At 44.4% G+C, this 20,867-nt stretch overlaps 1 protein-coding gene across 1 annotated transcript in view; it reads left to right on the forward strand.

Annotated features, from left to right (window-relative positions):
• Positions 1–20,867, forward strand: part of LOC126530656 (uncharacterized) — a 64,225-nt gene that overhangs the window by 15,104 nt on the left and 28,254 nt on the right. Inside the window, exon 3 of the mRNA XM_055070695.2 lies at positions 1,522–1,625. Coding sequence (XP_054926670.2) covers positions 1,522–1,625 — 104 coding nt within the window. The remainder of the gene's footprint in view (positions 1–1,521; positions 1,626–20,867) is intronic.

Here is a 20,867-nt window from a genome sequence, read left to right on the forward strand (position 1 = left end):
TGAAAGCAAGTGGTGAAGAAACCCACACGTGCTATTTGAAGCTATTAACCTTGCCAGACTCGAGACCCTGGTTATGTAATGAACGACAAGAAAGGGGTTTAGCGAGGCGGTCCATTTTCAATATTCATATAATAAGAACCGAACAAGCAAATACACCAAGGACAACACAGGGGAAATCAGGTCTACTTAATAATTCAATTAAAGAAATAATATATTAATGGAAATCAATGTGGATCGAAAAACAACTTGACGCAAGTGGGGAAAGATCCCACCACTTCGCATTACGCCGCTCGAGGCACTTTGCGTGTATTCGCGGACTTCTTTCACGCTCGGAAAAAAAAAATGTTTGGCACGTATTGAGTAACATAAGTAACTATCGGAAGTTTCTCGCGCTGCTCTATAATTTGCTAATTCACACTTTTCATCCAATTACCAAAATTCGCAAGTTGATTAAATAGTTGACTCATTATCTTATTAGGCTGATGCAAAAACTAATGTGAATATCTCCAAGCGACGGCAAACAACATCACCTTGATTCTGTTGATCTAAGTAACATTTGCATATTTCTTAATTTTAGTTCAAGTGAAGTGAAGCACCCTGTATATGTAGCAGTTTTTATCAGCCGCGCTCTTGGACGCAAAGTGTTAACTTAAAGCGCAGCTCTTAGGCGCCCGGTACTGTGTTGATCGTCGGTTTCGTCGGCGTCCCTCAGCGTGGCCGAAAGAACGAGCACAGTGAAGAATGAAAGAGCGAACGCGGAGTCCAGCGGTGGATGAAAGACGGCGTGAGCGAAGAGAGTGCGAGGAGAAAATGGGAAGTGGTAGGTGCGATGGCAGCATGAGGAGGAAAGCGGAGGGCGAGCGTACGGCGACAAGGTGAGAAGGAAAGTTGAAGGCCGCACTAGACATGGTTCACGGCGGCGACGAGGCATGCGGCGAGCGTGTCTATTGATACCTTATATGGAAACAAAGCGCGGACGTTGGCTTCGGGCCAATTTCACATGCGCTACAACCCTTGCGCCGCCGCCGCCGCTAGAAAATTCGCTCCACGCGAGCCACGCGTTCTCGTGTCCAGGCTTTCATTCTGAACAATAAGCAACACAACCGGTAGAATTGCTTTTTCACCGGCGGCTGCTAAACGAGCTGCCCGAGCAAAGGCGAAACCCCGCTACAGAGAGAAACCTGTCGGTCAGAATAAAAATGGTTGTCATATTATATCAGGGATTCAAAACACCTGAAGAGCTTCGCCCAAAATTTACATTACGTAGTATCCTAATCATCGGTGAAATATTTTGTCGCTTCTGCCTCCGTAACTTTGCTACGACCTTTAATAGCTCATTAACAGGCCACAAACGTTTATATCTTTGCCTTGTGACCCCGTCAGAAAGCAGCCATCGCACACGGCACTCTTACCCGCCTGCTATTTATCCGCTGAACAATACGCAAGCCACTTTGCGATTCTGGAAGGTGGGTAGTGACGCACAACTGGGGATTTGTATGGCGATGTGTCGCCTTTTTGCAGGAGAACTCCGCTATCAAGCAGAAGACAGTGATTGTACGCAAATCATCACTGAAGAGCAGTATACAAGGAAGGTCAAGGCAGCAGTTGGAAATATCAATATGAAAGTAAGTACTCACGCCTTGAAACTTTTACTCGCGTGCTTATTTTTGAAACAACACTCTAAAAACTAAGGGAGTGCCGGGCACTCTCTTTGAGGGAGTAGCTGCTTGTCCCATATTTCACTCTCTTTTCGAGAGTAGATCGACCCTCTTTGAGAGAGAGTAGGTCAACTCCTCCTGACAGAGTTTTGTTACTCCACCGCAAGGGATTGCTAGTACTCTTCCGCAGAGTGATAATACTCTTCCCACAGGGAGTGCTAGTACTCTTCCGCAGAGTGCTAATACTCTCCCCGCAGGGTTAATAGTACACCGCCAGACCGAGTACTTCTACTCCCCCAGAGTGCTTGTACTCCTTCAGAACAGAGTGCTAGTACTCTTCCCAATACCCTCTTAGCCAAGTCCTGGTCACGCATGCAGGCAGGAAATCAGATCAAATTAGGGCCGCTGATATACTGTTCCCTAGGCGGCTCCTCAGAGACACTGGCCCGATTCCAAGCGGCCTTCAGAATAGGCGTGAGCAAAGTTATGCAGGATTTTAAAGTCATTTTTTCCTGGCTATTTGCTGCCTACCGTGAGGCGTGACTGGTCTGAAGCGGCCTATGCGTATGCGTCACGAACGCCACTGAGGAGAAAAAAAAATCGAATTAACACTTAATCTGCAAATATCTTCGCAAATTTCACAATCAGGAGTCACACAATCTAATTAGAATACAATTGTCAAGGGAATCATAAGAATCACAATGCTCTATACATCATGTGAATTCGAACCCGCGTACACTCGCATTTGTACAATTCAAAACGCACATGATAACCATTACACCACAGCGCCGCCACGCCAAGTCGTGTTCTTTTAGAGGTTATATATATACCAAACGTATTTGACGAATCGGCTGTGGTGGGTGGGGTTTCTCTGCAATGTGCTGTGCTGTTGTGTACTGGAATACGTGTGCGTTTGCATCATTTCCATTCCTTGCTACGACTAACGAAGGAAGACAACGTAGACGACAACGTGAGAACTATTCACGGCTTGTCGTCACCGCAGGAAAATAACAAATGTGCCGTTCAGCTCATGATCGAGTGCTTCTCCAGTCCATGTTCTCCAAAATACGCGGATACAAAGTATTGCGCCAACCATCCACGTATGTGAATTTAATTCGCGCGTATACTGGTGAGCAACTGCGACGCCAGTACCAGGCATTTCGACGTGCCTCACGCTGCCGTGTAGGCGTTCTTTTCAAGTGCATTAGTTTAGAGTTTGGTTCAGTCCGCTGTGAGCTGTTGTCCTGCATTAGCAGCGGATCGTTAGCGTTTTGAAGCGCATGCATTCCAGCATTTGGAGACTGCTTATGCCGATAGCCGCGTCAAATGCATTGGCACGCATGTTTAAATGACTAATGTGTCCACTTGTTACGCGTGCACTGCCCGTATCCTGTGGCAGTGCTCGTTCTAAAAGCTTCGAAGACCATCTACACTCATGCGTGTGTTCAATTTATATATGCACAGGATGGACTTGCCGGCTAGTTGGTTGAGCATTTTAGAAGAAACAGCGCAACACAAGGACGACGCAAAAACATGCCACACCACGAAGCGCTGGTGTGGTTGATGCTTTTTTTCGTCCTTGTGTTTGCGCTGTTTCTTCTTCCACGATACACGCACACCACAGGTACGCGAAAGTTTAGGAGCATAAGTGGTTAACTCTGTTTTCCCCGTTTTCTCTCAGTGTCAATGGCACAGTGCGTTGCCCGGAATTGTGCACGCTTACCCCCATATGCAGACATGCATCATAACTTGAAGCCCATGCTTGACTTGATCTAAACGACGCAAGTCGTGAATGCACCAAAAGAAAGGCAGTGAGCGTCTTGGGGGACGTTCGCACCAGGCGTCGTTTATATCAAGTCAAGCATGAGCTTTGTATTAAGATACATTTCTGAATACGGGGGCTAGACATCTGCTTCTTCCAGAAAATGTCGAAGAAACGCCCGCCAAAACCAGGCACATTCGTAAACTTAACTAGGCAATACGAAGCTCCATAGAAAAAAAGAAGAGTGGTATTAAAAGCTTTCAGTATTTTTCTTTACTCCAAAATAATTGCGCTCTCGTGGCTTCACTGTACAGAGATAGTGCAGCGTTAGCTAGAAAGCATGAATTTCCTACCTCCATGCCAAAATAAGCTTGTAAAATTATTTAGGTGCTAGAATCCAGGGTTTGTAGCGATGCTTGAAAATCCTTTATTTCTAAAATGCCATTTTAAAGGCATTGAAAACCCTTGAATTTTCAGAAGTACTGGAAAGTCCTTAAACTTGTACACTTGGCTAGACTTAGCAGACATTGCCAAGCGGTTTTTTTCCCATCTGTGACACTCTTTCACATGTCCCAGAAAATTGTCTCTGGAGGTAATAAAAGGAAAGCGACATCCTTAAAGTTGAAATTACAAAGGAGCTGCAGATACCAGTTTTATGCACATGGAACCGGCGACAAATGTGCTTGGAGGAGTAGAAGCAGAAAGCTCAACAGTTGAGGCATTCGAAGAGAAGCCGTGAAGAGTAAATTGAGAGCGACAGACACAATAAAAAGAAATTTGAAATGACTATTGCTTATTTGATGGTGAAAAAAGCTGAGGCAACAGATGACATCACATACACTGTCAAACCAAACAGTATTCAAAAACTGCAAATGTTGCAGGTCCAAGTAGTTAACTGTGCTATTGCAGAAAAACTTTGAGCGCTTTCTTGAAATCCTTCCTTACCCGCCGTGGTTTCTCAGTGGCTATGGTGTTAGGCTGCTGAGCACGAGGTCGCGGGATCGAATCCCGGCCACGGCGGCCGCATTTCGATGGGGGCGAAATGCGAAAACACCCGTGTACTTAGATTTAGGTGCACGTTAAAGAACCCCAGGTGGTCGAAATTTCCGGAGTCCCCCACTACGGCGTGCCTCATAATCAGAAAGTGGTTTTGGCACGTAAAACCCCATAATTTAATTTTTTTTTTAATTTGAAATGCTTCCTTGTGTGCGTTTAGTGGTGGGCGGTGAAAGGCAAATTAGCAGTCTTTCAAATGTTTGAAATCACAGAAATGCGATTTGTTTTGTTTTCTTTTGTTTGCATTAAAGTTAACGGTGTTCTTGAACAAGTTATTGCCAAACTACTGTCCAAACTACTACACACATTGCACGAGGTCCTTGAAGTTACTGTGTCGGGGCCTCGAAAGTCCTTGAAAACCATTGAATTTTTTTCTTCAATATTGCTACGAACCCAGAACAACTGTCATGGAGTAAAACCTTGGCTGAACAGGGGCTTATACGCAGAGCACAGGAAGACTAGAAATGCAGTAGTAGGCATGGAGGGCCCTGAAAAAAATGTGCCACATCCGCTCGTCTGCCTTATGTTTCTGCACCGACTGTCGCATTTTTAATAGAAGTGCACTTTCTGTTCTACTCCAATAAACGCAACATTACAAACTCCAGTGTGGGGCAGTCCTTCAGCCAGTAGAGAACTTTTTCTGTACATCCGAGTCAGCTCTGTCATTTTTCCAGCATTGTAGTACAAGATTTGTTAAACTGGTTTAGCAGAATATGAGCAGTATACTCTTAAATTAGCTGTTTATTTGTATGCACATGTTCAGGTCCTCAGTTTGGTTGCATGACAAATTGCCATACCTCAATAGATACAAGAAACAATTTTATTACAGTTTAATAAAATCCAAACAGTAATAATCACAACAATATAATGACATACATTTCTTTTGGTACGTATACAGCCCATGTCTTGGCAGTGTATAAATTCAACTATACACCGCAAGTACTGTGTCCTGACCGCTATTATTCACATGTGTAAAACCATCACAGCAATTCAACAAATATCACAGTAATTAGTGACATACACTTTGTAACTGCTTTACATGAGCATAATGTATACAAATGGTCCCTGTGTACCTACACATGACTAGTGCCACCCGAGTACTATTACTCACAGGTGTAAAACCAACAAAGCAGTTCTTTAAAAAATATCACAGCGCTTAGTGACGTACATGCTGTAACTCCCTTGTAGAAACTTAATACAAACACGTGAGGACACAGAAAGCTAGCAGTGGGCATACATGGGAATACCACCGCCTCAATACTAATTCACAAGTGTAAAACCAACCAAGCAGTTCTTTAAAGAATATCACAATGCTTAGTGACATACATTTTCTAACTAGCTTATATAAGCTTTATACAAACATGAGAACATACACAAAGCTAGCGGTGCACCCGCATAGAAGTGCGGCCATCTGAACACGATAATTTGCAAGTGTAAGCTCAACAGAACAGTTCGTTATAGTGACGCACATTTTGTAACTGCCTTATACAAGCTTAGTGCAAGCACAAGAATGCAGAAAAATATAAATTAAAATCTTGCTCTATGCATACACAAACAGATCAACACAAATGGTAAACACCGCTTTGAAGACAAATGTGACTGTGGCAAAGCGCAGTGCTGTGCCGGTTGAAATTGCCACCCACAAAAGTATTGAGCAATGCTTAAACCACCGGCAATAAAGTGCTGAAAGACTGCGTCTCTAACGTAACTATTTTAATTCAAATTTCTTGAATATAGGGCTCGCTTGCAGATAAGGCATCTGATCCAACTGACCTGATTTTACACCTGCTACATGCATACAATGCACTCAGATATAACTGGTAATAATAATTATAAAAGGCATTTAAAAACTTTATAGTATGATGAAGATGCATGACTAGAAAAGTTCTGTCCCCCTCGTACTTGTTAAAAAGGTGTAAGTACGACACATGATCTTTCTTTCCTCAATTTTTGCATTAATGGACAGCCGGGAACCTCGAACCGACACAAAAAAAAGATACTGCTATGTTAATAGTGTTATAAATAATTTTTTGTGAAAGCTTTTTTACAGACAAGTTGCAGTCTCGTTTCTGGAGGTTGAGCTGTATCTTGCAAAATAACTTGAAAAGTGGTCACATGGGAGCATGACACTATATAATAATGTTAGTTTCAGTTGACTCTCTTGCCCTACAAGTCGCTGCTCACTGTGGCCAGTGATGCAACAGCAGTGTCTGCGTGATTTTCATCACACTTCTGTCCTATGCCATTCTTACCAGAATTGGCGGCACATCGATACCCAAATTTCGATAGTGTTGCTTTCTCAGGTGGTTGCTTTTGATTTGCTCAATATCAGTTGGCACTTCAGCTGCATCAAACTTCTTTTTTACCTCTTCAACAACAACATCAACAACAATCTTATGACACCTGTGTTGTCCTTCTAGTTGCCTACAAAGACCAGTCAATCTAGCAACAACACTGACAGTCTCTACTATCTTGTAATGGGGGAGAGGTGTGTCCCACCATGTGTTCCACATTGTTGTCACTATGTGGGCTGGCTGGGGAGGCAACAACTGTAATATGTTTGCATTTGCATGTATTAAAGTGATGCTTGTACTGTGTTATAACACCTAACTTAGTCTTGCACTTGCTGCACAATAACACTGGCTCACAGTTGTGGTGAAAAGCTTCTGTATGTTGAGCAAATGAGTTGTATCCACTACAAAAAAAGTCAGTGATAGCACACATGTTGCTCTACCAGGCCTGGTGTGGTTCCTTCTGACACTGCTGCTGATGCTGACGCGCTGCTGCTTGCCTCGTACACTGTTGCAGCTGCAGTAGACATGGCAGTCTCTGTATCTATTGCTGCCGTGTCATCTGTCATGGTAACTTCCAAGTGGTATCGGGCTCACTTCTGCAACAGAGATTTTGTTTGCCCCTTGAGGACTCTCATGATCAGGGCCAATAATTTCGTAGGCATTGTCTCCTGCATCGAAGAACCAATAAGAACAGCATGAATTAATAAACATAGCTCTATAAAGTACGGACATCAAGACTTGACCACAAGCTTTGCACATAAGTGACCGGGCTTAATGAATAATACTTGCAGGAGTTACACAATTGTTTGTGTATATTACAGTAAAGCCTCATCAGAAGATATTCAAGAGGCACGGGAAACATGTCTCTCGAAACCAAACATTTTGAGACACTGAGGAGCCAGACTAGATCACTTTATTATGCATCATCACTAAAGTATGTTTTGATATATCTGAAGGAATAAATGCTCAGGGTGGCTTAAAGGGCCCCTAAACCACTTCTCGACATTTTTTTAACATTTCAAGTAAACACGCGTATCGAAATCAGAATGCCGTCACGATCGACGAAGCCAAATGCCAGAGTGCGTAGCACTGCCGGAGCACCACAATATGAAGAAAATGACCCCGTGCGCCTCTCTGGACCTATCCTGCACCCCCCAGTTTGTCCTGACGTCACCAGGCTGTCTCTGATGATGTCACCAGTTTCCGGTGCTGTCGATTGGTCGAACGAAAGTGTACGACTGCCGGCAAGGCCTGCAAGCAAATACACACACTCCTTCTTCCTCGTCGCGTTGCGCGCGATGCCATTGTGGGCAGCCAATGGGGGCAAAGAACAGAAACGCCAACAGAAGGGTCTCTCTATGAGGCTCTTCAACACGAGTCACCATACAGTTCCGTTGTATTAGCGCCACCCCTCGCAGGACGACGGGCCAGCGCGGCAGCAACAGAGCTCGTTGGTGTTGGCCTGTCCCGTAACATTTGGAGGTGTACTAGGCAAGGAAAAGACGATACTGTCCATATGGCGTGTACCAGATGAAAGAGTAAAATGAGTGGGGACTACTTTCCGATAATCAAACACACGTAGCTCCACTATTACTGCACCGTTTCGAAAAATTCTCGTGGCTACCTGCTCATTGCCTTATTGTGTAGAACTGCAACACCGCAACTAAATTTCAACCTCGGTGGTTTAGGGGCCCTTTAAAGAAGACATTCACAGCTTTTTAGTGACTGTAGATTGTGTTAGCTTCCTTCACAACTTCTGGAATTTAAACACTTCACTTTGCAAGCCTTGTTGCTCACAGTACCTTTGAGGTGCTCTTAGACGCTCGTCAGCTTCAACTGCCGACACTTTCTGCCCTGCACTGTCCTCATTGCCCTCCTTTTCTGGTTAATGCTAAAAGAGACATGCGCGATTGACTTGTGTAAGGATTGCGTTATCTTTACGCCCTTCGGAGCACACAAGGTGCACAAAGTGAATGTGTCTGGGTTGTGTCCCTTCGAAGTAGTGAATACTTAAAAAGTCATCCTTAGTAACAAAGGTGTCTCTTGTATACAGTATTGTTAACGTGGCAAACATCGGAAAACCAACCAAACCATTTTCAGATGTCTCTTACAACCAAGTGCATCTTGTAATGAGATTCTACTGTACTGAATATTTTTCAACTATGGATCATCTGCATGTACATATAGTCACAAAGACATGTTGTGTGGAATGGCGAATCGGGAAACAGTTCGTACTCTTACTTTTTGTCCCTAACATAAGCAGCTGATAACAATATGATAAAAAAGCAGGCAATGAGGCTAGAATGGAACATAATCCTTCAGCTCTAAACAGATTTTTGGGCCCACATCATTCCCTCATATGACATAAGGAAACAACTTGATTGCAGTAATGGCTGCATGTGATCTGAGTTGATTGAAACAAACTATACGTAAGGTTGTCCTGTATGTAATTTTATCAGAGTGCTTTTTAGATGTCCTGCTGGTGATCCTGGCTGCGCGATGCTTCTCATGCTTTTTGGCACGATTCCTTTTTTTCCACTCCACTTTTTTTCAGATTTTCTCCCCTTTCCCTTCCCCCTTGTGTAAAATAGCACACTTGAAGTATCAAATCTGTTGAACTAATGTGTGTATCAAACCTGTTAACATGTGTGCTTCTCTGTGGTCTGTGTTGTATTTTTGCGCTGCACAATTCAATTCAAGATGAAAGATGGAACGTCCCTGCCTTTAGTTTAATTGTGTGCGTGTGTGTGTGTGTGTGTGTGTGTGTGTGTGTGTATGTCTCTCTCATGTTTTGAAATATATGTACATTCAGGAGTGCCTGCATGCCCTTCTCTCCTGCTCCAGTGACGAAAAGGACAGCCTGTTTATGTACCATAGTAAAAAAATTCAAAGGTTTTCGCTGTGCCCATTACATCCCTTATCATATGGATCTGTCACAATACAGAGTAGCAGTGGTCCATAATACTAGCCCATCCCAACATAACTATAAATTAACACATACCGACATGCTGCGAAACAGCTGTTGCAAAGCCGCTGGTGAAGGCAATTTCCGCAGCACTGCAGTGGTACAGCCGAGTTCCACCTGTATAGTGACAAATCCATATGCGTGTTAGCAACTCAGTAGTTGCTGATGGTTTCATAAGCTTTACACTACAAAATAAAGTAATCTAGACAACTTTGTTGGAACACATAATTAGGACACCACTTAAACACTAACACGATTAATTGCCCCCAATCTCTCACTCACTAAGGGATAATACTACTGAAACATCGGTGGAGAGCTCAGATTAACACAGCCCATAAAGGACAAGCGTTCTTTGAGGAAAACAGCTATAACAGCGGTTAGTTTTCTTGATCATTTTATGTGGTAGCTTTGATTTAAATGTCATGCAGTACTATAAATTACGAAGTGCCGCATTTCTAGCAGCAGAAGGCGTCGTCAGGCTCATGGTACAACAGATTTTTGCACTGTTTGTCAGTGAGCCGACACATACAAAGAAAACCGAATTCACACATACATATACAGTGTCAAGTGCACTTCTCCTTCTGAAAACGCAGCCACCAGTTCCAATGTTGCTGAAAGGAAAGGTTATATAAAGCGCGAGACTGCATGGAACTGCCACTTATGACTGTAAATGTATGGTCTGCTGATTGCAGAGGTAGTCACATGCTATTTCTAGTCTCTTTTAGAAGCATTACTAAAGGATGAATTAAAATCGATTCTTAAGTCACGAATTTCACGCATCCACAGTTTGGTTAAATAACTTGTGAGAAAAAGACATGTTTACCTGGAATAGCAACCTTTTTTCCTGCTGCAAAACTTTCCTTCGAATTAATGAAATAACTTTGCAGCGTCATAATATATTGCTTCTCGCAACTACTTACCGGCAGTGGCGAGTTATAGTGTTTATATCCGACTCATTGGGCCACAATACTGCCAAACACAAATGCTTCACGAACACGAGAACACGTCCCTCGCAGAGAATAGCAACCATATATGCCTCTGTGAGACATGATCGCACCTTTGTGGTCAAAATGTACATTAGAATGACATCAACATCTCATTAAAAAAAAAAGCCTCCGTACAAGGCAGCCGCCAACTGCATAATGTGAAATTGCAACTGATGTCCACTTACTGATGGCCTGTGTTTGAGTCACTTTTGGCAGTTGACTGGGTGCTGAGAAATGCACGTCCTGGGTTGTCCCTGCAAAACATACAGGGTTATGTCAAATGTTGAAAATATATATATGCCGGCATTTCATCAGTCGCAAAACAAACGAGTAAACTAATAAACAACTGTAATGTAAACAGAGTACACATCATAAGATAGGCTGTCAACTGTGAATGCATTACGCAAAAAACCTAATGCATAGGAAAGACTATATGTATACACACGAAGCTGACACACAATTTAATTCGCTCTAGGTTCTTCCGTGCAGTATATTCAAATTATTATGTCTCGTGGTTAGAGCAAAATTAGTGTAAATTACGAACTAAATTATCTACCCTGGAAACTTTTCTTCAATATGCACCTGTGCGCGCTTCGAACGAGTAGCGTTGTAAAATTTACGTACATGGCATTTAACATAGTTCCAGAACACGGATTTCCTTTGCCCTGTGTCGTGTACAGTGAGCTACATATATCTGCCCCCCCCCCCTTTTTGTACTAGCCATACTGCGTGCCACTGCACCTATACGCACGTCAATAAACCTCACGACACAGAAATAAAAAAAGCGCCAATCACGCATGCCTGCATGTTGTAGTGGGCCTAACCTAACCAAGCATTGGCTGTTGCTTTTTATAGTAAACACAGGCACCGTGCTCATTGCAAGTATGTATCATGTCGCTAAGCAAATATGCAATTTCATTGTACCACTATTTTTTTATCACATGGATATATCTGTTGAGAGGCAAGACAAAAAGCAGTCACTTCTCAGAACTAATCAGCTTTCTTAAAACACATTTTTAACTTTTCAATGACACTTGCTGCTATGTGTTTGTCTCCAGAGAGCATACTTGATTTGACTTTCCAATCAGAGACATTACATAAATATACCATGTTAAGATGACTGCCTGGAGCACGTGAGAATTTTCATCTTCGTGTAACATACTGTATCTTGATTTTGTTGACATTTGGTCAAATGGTACAACCAATATACCCACATACTAGTTTTCTTGTCCAAATAACATGCCAATGTATTTTGATTTTTTGGCATTGGCTCCTCTGCACTACGTGAAGTCGCGCTGCACTGGCTCTTTCACATCCTCGTGTCCTTGCAGCTGCCTTCTTGCGTTATATAAAGCGGGTGCCTGAAAAATATCGTATGCAAAAGTCAACACAAGGGCATGGTGCAAAACAACATCAAGACAGTCAAGGCCATGGCAATAAAAAAGTCTTAGCTCTTAGTCTTCCTAGTGAAATGCATGCAAAACGTCCAAATGACTGCAACAGTCAACTGCTAAACTAACTTCAATTTTTAGATTTAAGCAAAAAAACAAATAAGCCACAGTTCATCCTTGTTTTTCATGAATGTTAGAATACTCCTGCTAATGAATAGAATATTGGTCATTTTCAGACGTCATAGGTCTGTCATGAGTCTGGTGTATCGCAAACACCACTTGTGACACATCCTAAGCACGTGCCCAGTGGCCCGTTACCATCCCTGGTTGTGCCACTGCTGAAGCCATAATTTGAGGATTATAGCTGCAAACATGATGCTCAGTAGGGATGAAAATATTGTCCTTCAGCTCAATGGATATATGGATGTGCCTATAAAAAAGGGCAACAAGGCTTGTTATGGCAAGCTTACCTACATTTCAATACTAACAAGTTCACTGCGGCCTGCATCTAAGCTTACTAAAAGGCATGAACTTATTTTCATGCATGAGGTGCGCAGTGGAGTTCATTTTTGACAGACCCGACTACTGCTGCAGTTTGAAATCTAGCATTTTAGATTCTTGTAGGCATGTAAAAGTTGCAGTTAAACCGCTGTTATTAGTTTATTACACCAACCTATTGTTCTGTGTACGACAGACTGGTAACACGGAATTAAAGCAACATTTTATTTTGATATTTTATTTCTCTACTAAATATATTCAAGCGATAAACACATCTTGATCTGCCATGCTATAGCAAAATGCACACATTGCGCTTGTAACCCCCAGAGGAAGGCTGATTTAGCTGTTCATATGACATAACTCTGACACGCCAACTCATACTAGCAAATGCACAGGCATGTCCAAAACAATAAGCGTATGCAAAGCGCCCCTGCAATTGTAATTCCACACAGCAGCCGTTATATTCGATGCCGATGCCTAACTAGCTGCTCGACAATTCACCGAGTTCGTAGACATAAGCATCCTTTCAGTTTCGCACCGTGCACGAAAACCGCAACAGGAGACAAAACCAGACCTATAATCACACCATTTCAACATGAGCAAAAACAGTTCAGTCTTAGGGATGAACACTGTGAGAGCGATTTAGTGCGTGACGGCGACGAGCGACGGCTTCGAGCGACAAAACGGGCCGTCGCTTGAACAGCTGGCTCGGTTCTGGAAATCTAGAAATCGTCGCTCGTCGCCCAGAAGTGCTATGAGCGACTAGCCAATAGCGCGAAGCCGGAACTGGATGTACATACATTGCTCAAATACTACCGATTGTCGCGCGGAACGAGCAAATGATTCAATTTTTATACGTGCAAGGATAAGAACGTACTGCAAGACCTCCGGAAATATTTTATGCTACTTTTTATAGTAAAATACATCAACGTAAATTACTAAAGCACGCGTCACACGTGACTGCAGCCCTCATGCCGGCAACACCGGGGAGGCGTCGCTCAAAACCGTCGCTCGCACGGAGTACGACTTGTAGGCGACGAGCGAACGCGACAGCCATCTCCGTCGCGTCGCTTGTAGCTGCCGCGCGCAAGATCGCTTATATGGGGTTTATACTTTTTTCAGCATAAAACATGGATTCCTCATGCGTTTTCAGTAAGTTCAAGATAACGCGCCCAACTGACCTCTTGCAGCATTCAGCTGAATGCCTGCGGCAAAGTTTTTAACTAGCACTGGTGCTGCACGTAACTTCAGTGGTCGCAGATTCCCCCTGCGCGAGACACCGTCAAGCGCGCGGTTTATTTATGAAAAAAAAAGCATGCTGCCAGCAAAATGACGCCTTCTGTTCTGTGATTCCGTAGTTCAACAGCGTTCCGTACACAGTAGACTGCCAAACTGAATAAATTTAAACACACGAAACGCACGCTAATCACGCTCCGCATAGGCTAGGAATCACGGGCTGGTGAACTAACCATATTAAGCGTCCTCTCGCCTGGTGTCTTATTGAACATACCACAGTTCTGGCAGCGTTTGCGATTTTTAAAGCTCTTACGGACAACGGCAAAGTGATAAAATCACATGCAGTTATCGCGACGACTGGCTTTTTCGATTGACATCGAGAGACTGCGCGTACGCCTAGTCCTTTGTCAATCGCGTCGGCTAAGCGCAGCGACGACTTCCTGGCGATAGCATGATATATACGGAGAATGTGCACCTAAGTTAGAATTCACTTACCGTGGAGGATTTGTTGTTATATCCAAGGCATGACGAACGACTGTCGTGTTTTCGTGGCGACGCTAGATGGCAGACACACGATCTCCCTCGGCTGGCCTTTGCTCGCTGCACGGTTCACCTTTCTCCGGTGCTGTGTTGTTCCGCGATCTTGAGCGCGCGCGCGCGCGGTGGAGCTACTCCGAGTGAAAAAGTAGAGCGCTCGCTACGCGTTCCTTTGAACTGCGGCGGCCTGTTCTCTTAGAAGCAAAACGATGTGTTCTTTGCTCAGCGTGCATGAATGATACATTGCCATGTTCGGGGCCAGCCACCTACAGTTGAAGCAGAAGATTACGCTACGTTTTGTTTTCTATTGCCGCAAGCGTCTCTCTTTTCTATTGTCGCAAGAGTCTTTTCACTCCCTCTCTCTGAAGGGGAGAGTGGAAAGCACATTTCACTCTCTCCTTGGTGACAGAGTGAACAATGCATTTCACTCTCCTCGACATTTGGCGAGAGTAAAACGACGCTTTGAAGAGTGAACCGGCAGCTTCACTCCTGCGATACCCTTCCTAGTTTTTAGAGTGAAGTGCATAAATGCTTCTGTCCGGTTCAACTAAATAAAACTTTCAAGTTAAAGTTCAGTTTCACAGCAAAACGGTTTGGTTCCGGAGAATATTAGCGGTTTCACCTCTCGTTCAATTTAACATGACAACATGAAGCTCTCGCTTACGCATAGAAAATAGTTTTCAGTAGTGCAGCTTCATAAGTTTTCTAGAATAATTAGGTTAGTTACAAACTTGTAGCAAATAGAAAAATAAATTTAGTTGTAGATCACATTTCTAGGCATTGTATTCTACACCTGCCAGAAAGTCTGGAGACTGCAAATCTCAAGAAATTTGCATTTTTTCTTCTTGTCAAATAGACTTGTGGGCGGTAATCGAGTCTATCGCATATGCGCGCGTGTTCAACCAACGCATGAAGAAAATTACACATTGCACGGCTGTGCCAGAAGAAATTTAAATTTCAAATGGCTGTGCTCTCTTCATGTTCCCTACCGCCGGTAAATCACTGTTAAAATCACTGGGGATTATCATTATGATCAGCTTTCATATTTATCGCTGTGATGTACCAATTAACTGTGCATTGAGTATTAAAGGGCGTCATCTTAAGCCTGGAAATTTTTGTGCCACACCTAATTCTGTACCTCCATGGACGGCATCTATTTTCTGTTGGAACCGGTTATATCACCTTTATTGGCAAACATTCACCTGCTCCTCAGTGAATGGCAAAGGTGACAAACATGCTTAAGCAGAATGTGTAAGATACGGTGGCATCATTGGCAAACGGCAACACCTGCACAATCCGGTGGAAGCGTATTGTTCTACTTGTTTGTTTGCTGTGGTTTTACAGAGGTTCCAGAAGTTACGTTCTTCAACACTTTTGGTCGTGTTCATTTGTCGAATAGTTCGTGACCGGCTCTAGTTTACAGCAATGTATAAGAGCTCTCCTATTTAGTCACGCCAGGCGTGATGGGCTTCTTGGGACAAGTGCTAAAGGGATAGGTTTTAAGTGCACTCGGGGGAAAGAGCACTCGGTCGAAATATGTCTTTCCCTTGTAATGGAAGTCTACCTTTATTATTTAACCAGTTTAGTAGATGTGTGTCCATTAGGGATCTATTCTCTGCGAACTGTGGAATTTCAAAAACAATTGTAGTGACTTTCAGAATTGCGAAATTTATTTTCTATAGGTTTAAAGACAAATGATACCAATACAGAGCGCACGAAAGTTGAGATATTTTAGGAGATTCTAGAACGTTATAGATGTTCCTTCAAACCGCGCCTTCATCGGGCGATACTTTTACCACTCCTGTGAATCAATTAAAATTATTACACTCATATTTCGTCTTCGTGTATTACGAAAGTGAGAGGGCAAGCGAAACATTTAAAGACCAGTACATCTGTTTGTAGGATATTTCGCTGGGGGAGTATACTTTGATGACGACGTAAGCGCACCGTCCAGGGCGGCTGCCGGAAGTGGTCGTGTCAGCGAACACCACCTGCAGGAAACGCATCGGGCTCCAGACTGTCTAAGGCAGCGATTGTATCCATGTCTACTCGTTCAGCAGCGAGGACCCTTCCCATGATGATGACTCCGAACTTGTGCGGAACCGAAAGGCGAAGAGAAGGAACACAAGTTCCTGTCCGTCCTCCAGTACATAAACTGTTGGGCCCACCTGGAGCGCCGAGGCCAACACCATCCTGGTTGTGCCTGTGATATTCAACAGTAATATGAAGCGGCTTAATAGGCAGTCTGCCTCGACTCAGCTGGAGACCATGGCGCCGTATGAAATCACGGACATAGTGAATACCCGCGAAAATGTACCAGTCGCTTATGTTCTGCATGCGGGTGCACTTAGCCCTCCGCGCAAAGTAACAGATCTTGATGGCATGCAGTGGAACTCTCACATCCTGCATGGCTCTGATGTCATCACCGGTGTCATATACGACGTTGACTTGGTGATCCTCAGCAATTACTCGTCGCTTCTGGTTAAAGCAGCGAGTAGTCGTGACGACATTGTTGATTTTGTCCACCTGGGCAACTCACGTTGCGTGAGGATTGGGTTCAAGGGCAATAGTCTTCCGTCGACCGTTAAGATAGGCCAATTTCGACATCCTCACCTGCCTTTCATTCCGAAGCCTCTGCAGTGCCTAAAGTGCCTGAAACTAGGACACGTCAGCAGGGTCTGTGAGGGAGAAAAAGTGTGTCCCCTCTGCGCTGAGTCATACGCCGTTGATAAATGTGTAACCACTGTCATGAAATTTCCAAGTTGCCGCGGAACTCACAACGCTTCATCGAAGGACTGCCTAGAAATTAAGAAACAAATGGATGTCTTAAAAGAGCTGGCAATGGATAATTGCTCTGATCACGAAGCCGTCGATAAAATTAGGGAGCGGTGCTCCCGTTGCCTACGTTCTTCAAGAGAAGCTTCTACGGATATGACACGTATCCCACGTCCACCATCACCTCCTCCACTGCCACCACGGCAACGCATATCAGAAAGGTTTACGAAGGACAAGGGCGCCGAGAAGAATACGGATACCGAAGCCTGGTCCGCGATGACAAAACGGCAACGCCACACAGAATCACTGTATTCCGATGGAAGTATACCACCCCGGGCATCTCCAGCTGGTTAATTGACTAAACAGTATCGGCAAGTTGTTGTGATGGTGCAGTCACTAATGAATACGATTCCAATTCTACTGAATAAGCCGACAGCACAAAGCCTATTGCAAATTCTGCATGCAGCGAGTCTAGAACTTGCAAGTCACATACAAGCACTGTGGCTCCCCCAATACTATCTTTTCGCACTGAAGTTAGAAGTGCGACGAATTTTAAATGGAATACCAGAGGCGTGAAGACTCACGTCTCAGATTTGCGCCAAATTGGCTTGAAGAATAATTTTCAAATAAAATTTATTCACGTACTGAATCTATCAACTCCTTACAGATTTTCTCCTCATGGGAGGAACAGAGCCACGTCCTCATTTACTGCAGAACAAACTTGATTTATCTTTCGCATACTGTTCAGCCTCATGAATACAACGAATACGTTTGCCTCCGCATTAGAAAAGAAAGCGTGCGCAGCTTGCACTAGTGGTGCAAGGCTGTAGTCAACAGCGGAGCTTGTGATCACTAGCTCTTACGTAGCTTGCCCAAGTTATTTGTACGTTTTGCGAGAATATGAAAGGTTTGGTAAGTTGTGAGTAGGCTTGGCTGAGTCGTTTCAAGGCTCTCTGAGGTTACGTAGCCTTGCTTAAGTTATTTCTGGGTTTTGCACATTTATGCTAGGTGTTCCTAAGTTGTTGTTTCGACGGGCTTTCCGCTGGAAGTTTTCGAGCAGTCGCAGGCTGGGATCGCTTTCTCGGCAACGTCGAGCGTTCCGGCGCCGACTGTCGCGTTCCCTGGACTGAAACTCGGTATCCTCGAATCGCCGTCACCTCTTCTCTGCCGCAGCTTTGGCGCGGTGCTCCGGCGCCGCATAGCTTCCTGCTTGGCAGTACAGCGCTCTTCCTGGTAAGCCGCTTCTTCTTCGGGCGTGCGCACTTTCTTCGGTCTTCCCATGGCAGCAGCACGTACGCACTAGTAGAGGAGGCGAGAGGTGTGTCGCTGCGCGAGCTGTTCTAAAGCCACCTAAGTGGCATTGGCTGTTCCGAGTTTTTACTCAACTGTGACGTCACGACTCCGCCCTACGCGCGTGGTGCGCGAGGAGGTTACGTGGCTCGGTGCTCTCGCAGGTGATTGCTAGGCAACGCGACGCGGCGCACAGCTGGGCTGAGTTTTCTGGTAACGCGCCACGGCGAAACTAAAGCTTTAATAGCTCCGCAGTTAAAACAAAGTCTCTTTCACTCTTAATGGTTGTAACGTATCCCCATCAAAGCAGTTTCACTGTGAAAGATTGAAATACAATTAAACTGGTGGCCTCTGTTCATCACTGCGGACTCAATGTGCACCACTTGCTTGGGGAAGCACCAAGATAAACTTTAGGGGATGGAGCGTTAGCTCGTTTATCTCTGATAATGATCTCTGCATCATGAACAATGGTAGCCCGACGTATTTACGTAAAACTGCTTCCTGGACTCAGCCATATTGTCTCGGAGCCTCTGATCACGTTAAATGGTTTTTCGACGTCTGCACTCATGATAGTGATCACATTTCCACCTGCTTAAAGTATAATAGACTCTTTCAGTTTTTCCCTCGTGGTCTATTGAAGACTCTTGACTAGACTGTTTATTCGCTAATGGAATAAGCATGTCAGGGGTATTTCATCGGCGGTGTCGACGACGCCATTGCAGAAGCAATGAAAACTGCCCAGTGTTCATTATCGCTGACGTCAAGCCCAACGGATATCGACTAGAGAGACTTCGTGCAATTCGTCGGTGTGCAGAACGACAATAAAGACTCACCAAATCCATTTATAATATCAGAGACGCACGACACATTCATAAGAAATTCAACATTCAACGATGCATTCAACAAACTATAGAGTGAGCGATGGAAGACATTCTCTGAATCACTGGACCCTAGCAAGCCGCTTTCACAAAACTGGAGGACAGGCCATGGTCTATTTTCCTCCACGCAAGAACGACACCCATTCGCAGCTTTGGCTAACTATCTTGGCCTAAGTGAGCTTAGGGGTTCGGAGGAATTCTGTGGTAGAACCCCTAGCAAGCCTTTCAATGCAAACCTCGACGTGAGGGACCTTCCTGCGGCTCGGCTAACAGAAATGGACAAGTCCTTTACCATGGGAGAACTCGAAGCTCCCCTGGCGGTTTCCAAACCACCCTCCTCACCAGGCACTGACGGTGTCACCTATTCTGCCCTGGGACACCTTGGACAAGAGGCAAGAAGAACGCTTCTGAACAAGTTCAGCAGCTCATGGCATAGAGGTAAAGCTCCCCAGCTATGGAAGTTAAGTCGACTGGTATAATGCCTAAAGCCAGGAAGATCTCCGTTTTCAATTGGCGGAATATCGGTCTATCGCTCCGGCCAGCTGCATCGGAAAGGTGATGGAAAGGATGGTCCTTGCACTTCTAGAGTGGTATCTGCAGCTTTGCACTATCTACCCCGCTTCTATGGCAGGCTTCTGTGGGGGGTCATTCCTCACTTCATAGCGTCATTGATCTGAGAACATTTATACAACAGGAGAACAGTCATACGCACATATCAGTTGCACAGTTTCTCGACGTGAAAGGCACGTATGACAGCATCGAACATGACGCCATGATCAACCCCCTAGAGACTATTGCAGTCGGCGGCCATATGCTTCGCTGGTTATCCCACTGCATATCTCGCCGGTCGTCTTTTGCAAAAAAAAAAAAGAAGAACATGGCCAGCAGCTGAATATTACACGTAAAACACTGGGCCACAGGAAGCAGTATTGAGTCCCAGCTTGTTGAGTGTGACAGTCATTCGACTAGGTGAAGATTTACCTAAAAGTATTTACGTCTAGATATACGCAGTTGAAATTTGCCTTTGGACTTCCTCAGTCACTCGCCTTCAGGTACGCGTACGATTGCAGCGGGCGGCAAACTTGACATCTTCATGCCTTCAAACGCAACATTTGACTGCATCGACCGAGAAATGTGCTTTGATACCATTCACATGTAAGTCTATTACGCCATACCCAGTCTCCATTGATGGGCACATTATCCCATATGGAAAGACTAATTTATTCTTCGGTATAATAATCCATCGAAGCCTTTCCTCGAGCTTTCATTTCACGTGCCTGAAGAAAAAAATGCCGTCGATTGCTCAGGTACGGAGCTTCATGTGCGGGAAAATATGGGGCAAATCTGTATACTCCATGCATCAGTTGTACAGAGCTCTATTCCTAGAATATATAGGAATATATATATCCTATTCCTAGGATATATATTCCTAGGCGCTGGTCTTCCAGTGTTGTCCGGTACGTGCAAGTCAAATGTATCCTCATGGGAAATATGCAGGGCCAAGTATTGCTACCTGTTTAGGACTTCCTGCTGAGCTCACC

The sequence above is a fragment of the Dermacentor andersoni genome, chromosome 4, assembly GCF_023375885.2.
Source record: "Dermacentor andersoni chromosome 4, qqDerAnde1_hic_scaffold, whole genome shotgun sequence".
Taxonomy (NCBI): Eukaryota; Metazoa; Arthropoda; class Arachnida; order Ixodida; family Ixodidae; genus Dermacentor; species Dermacentor andersoni.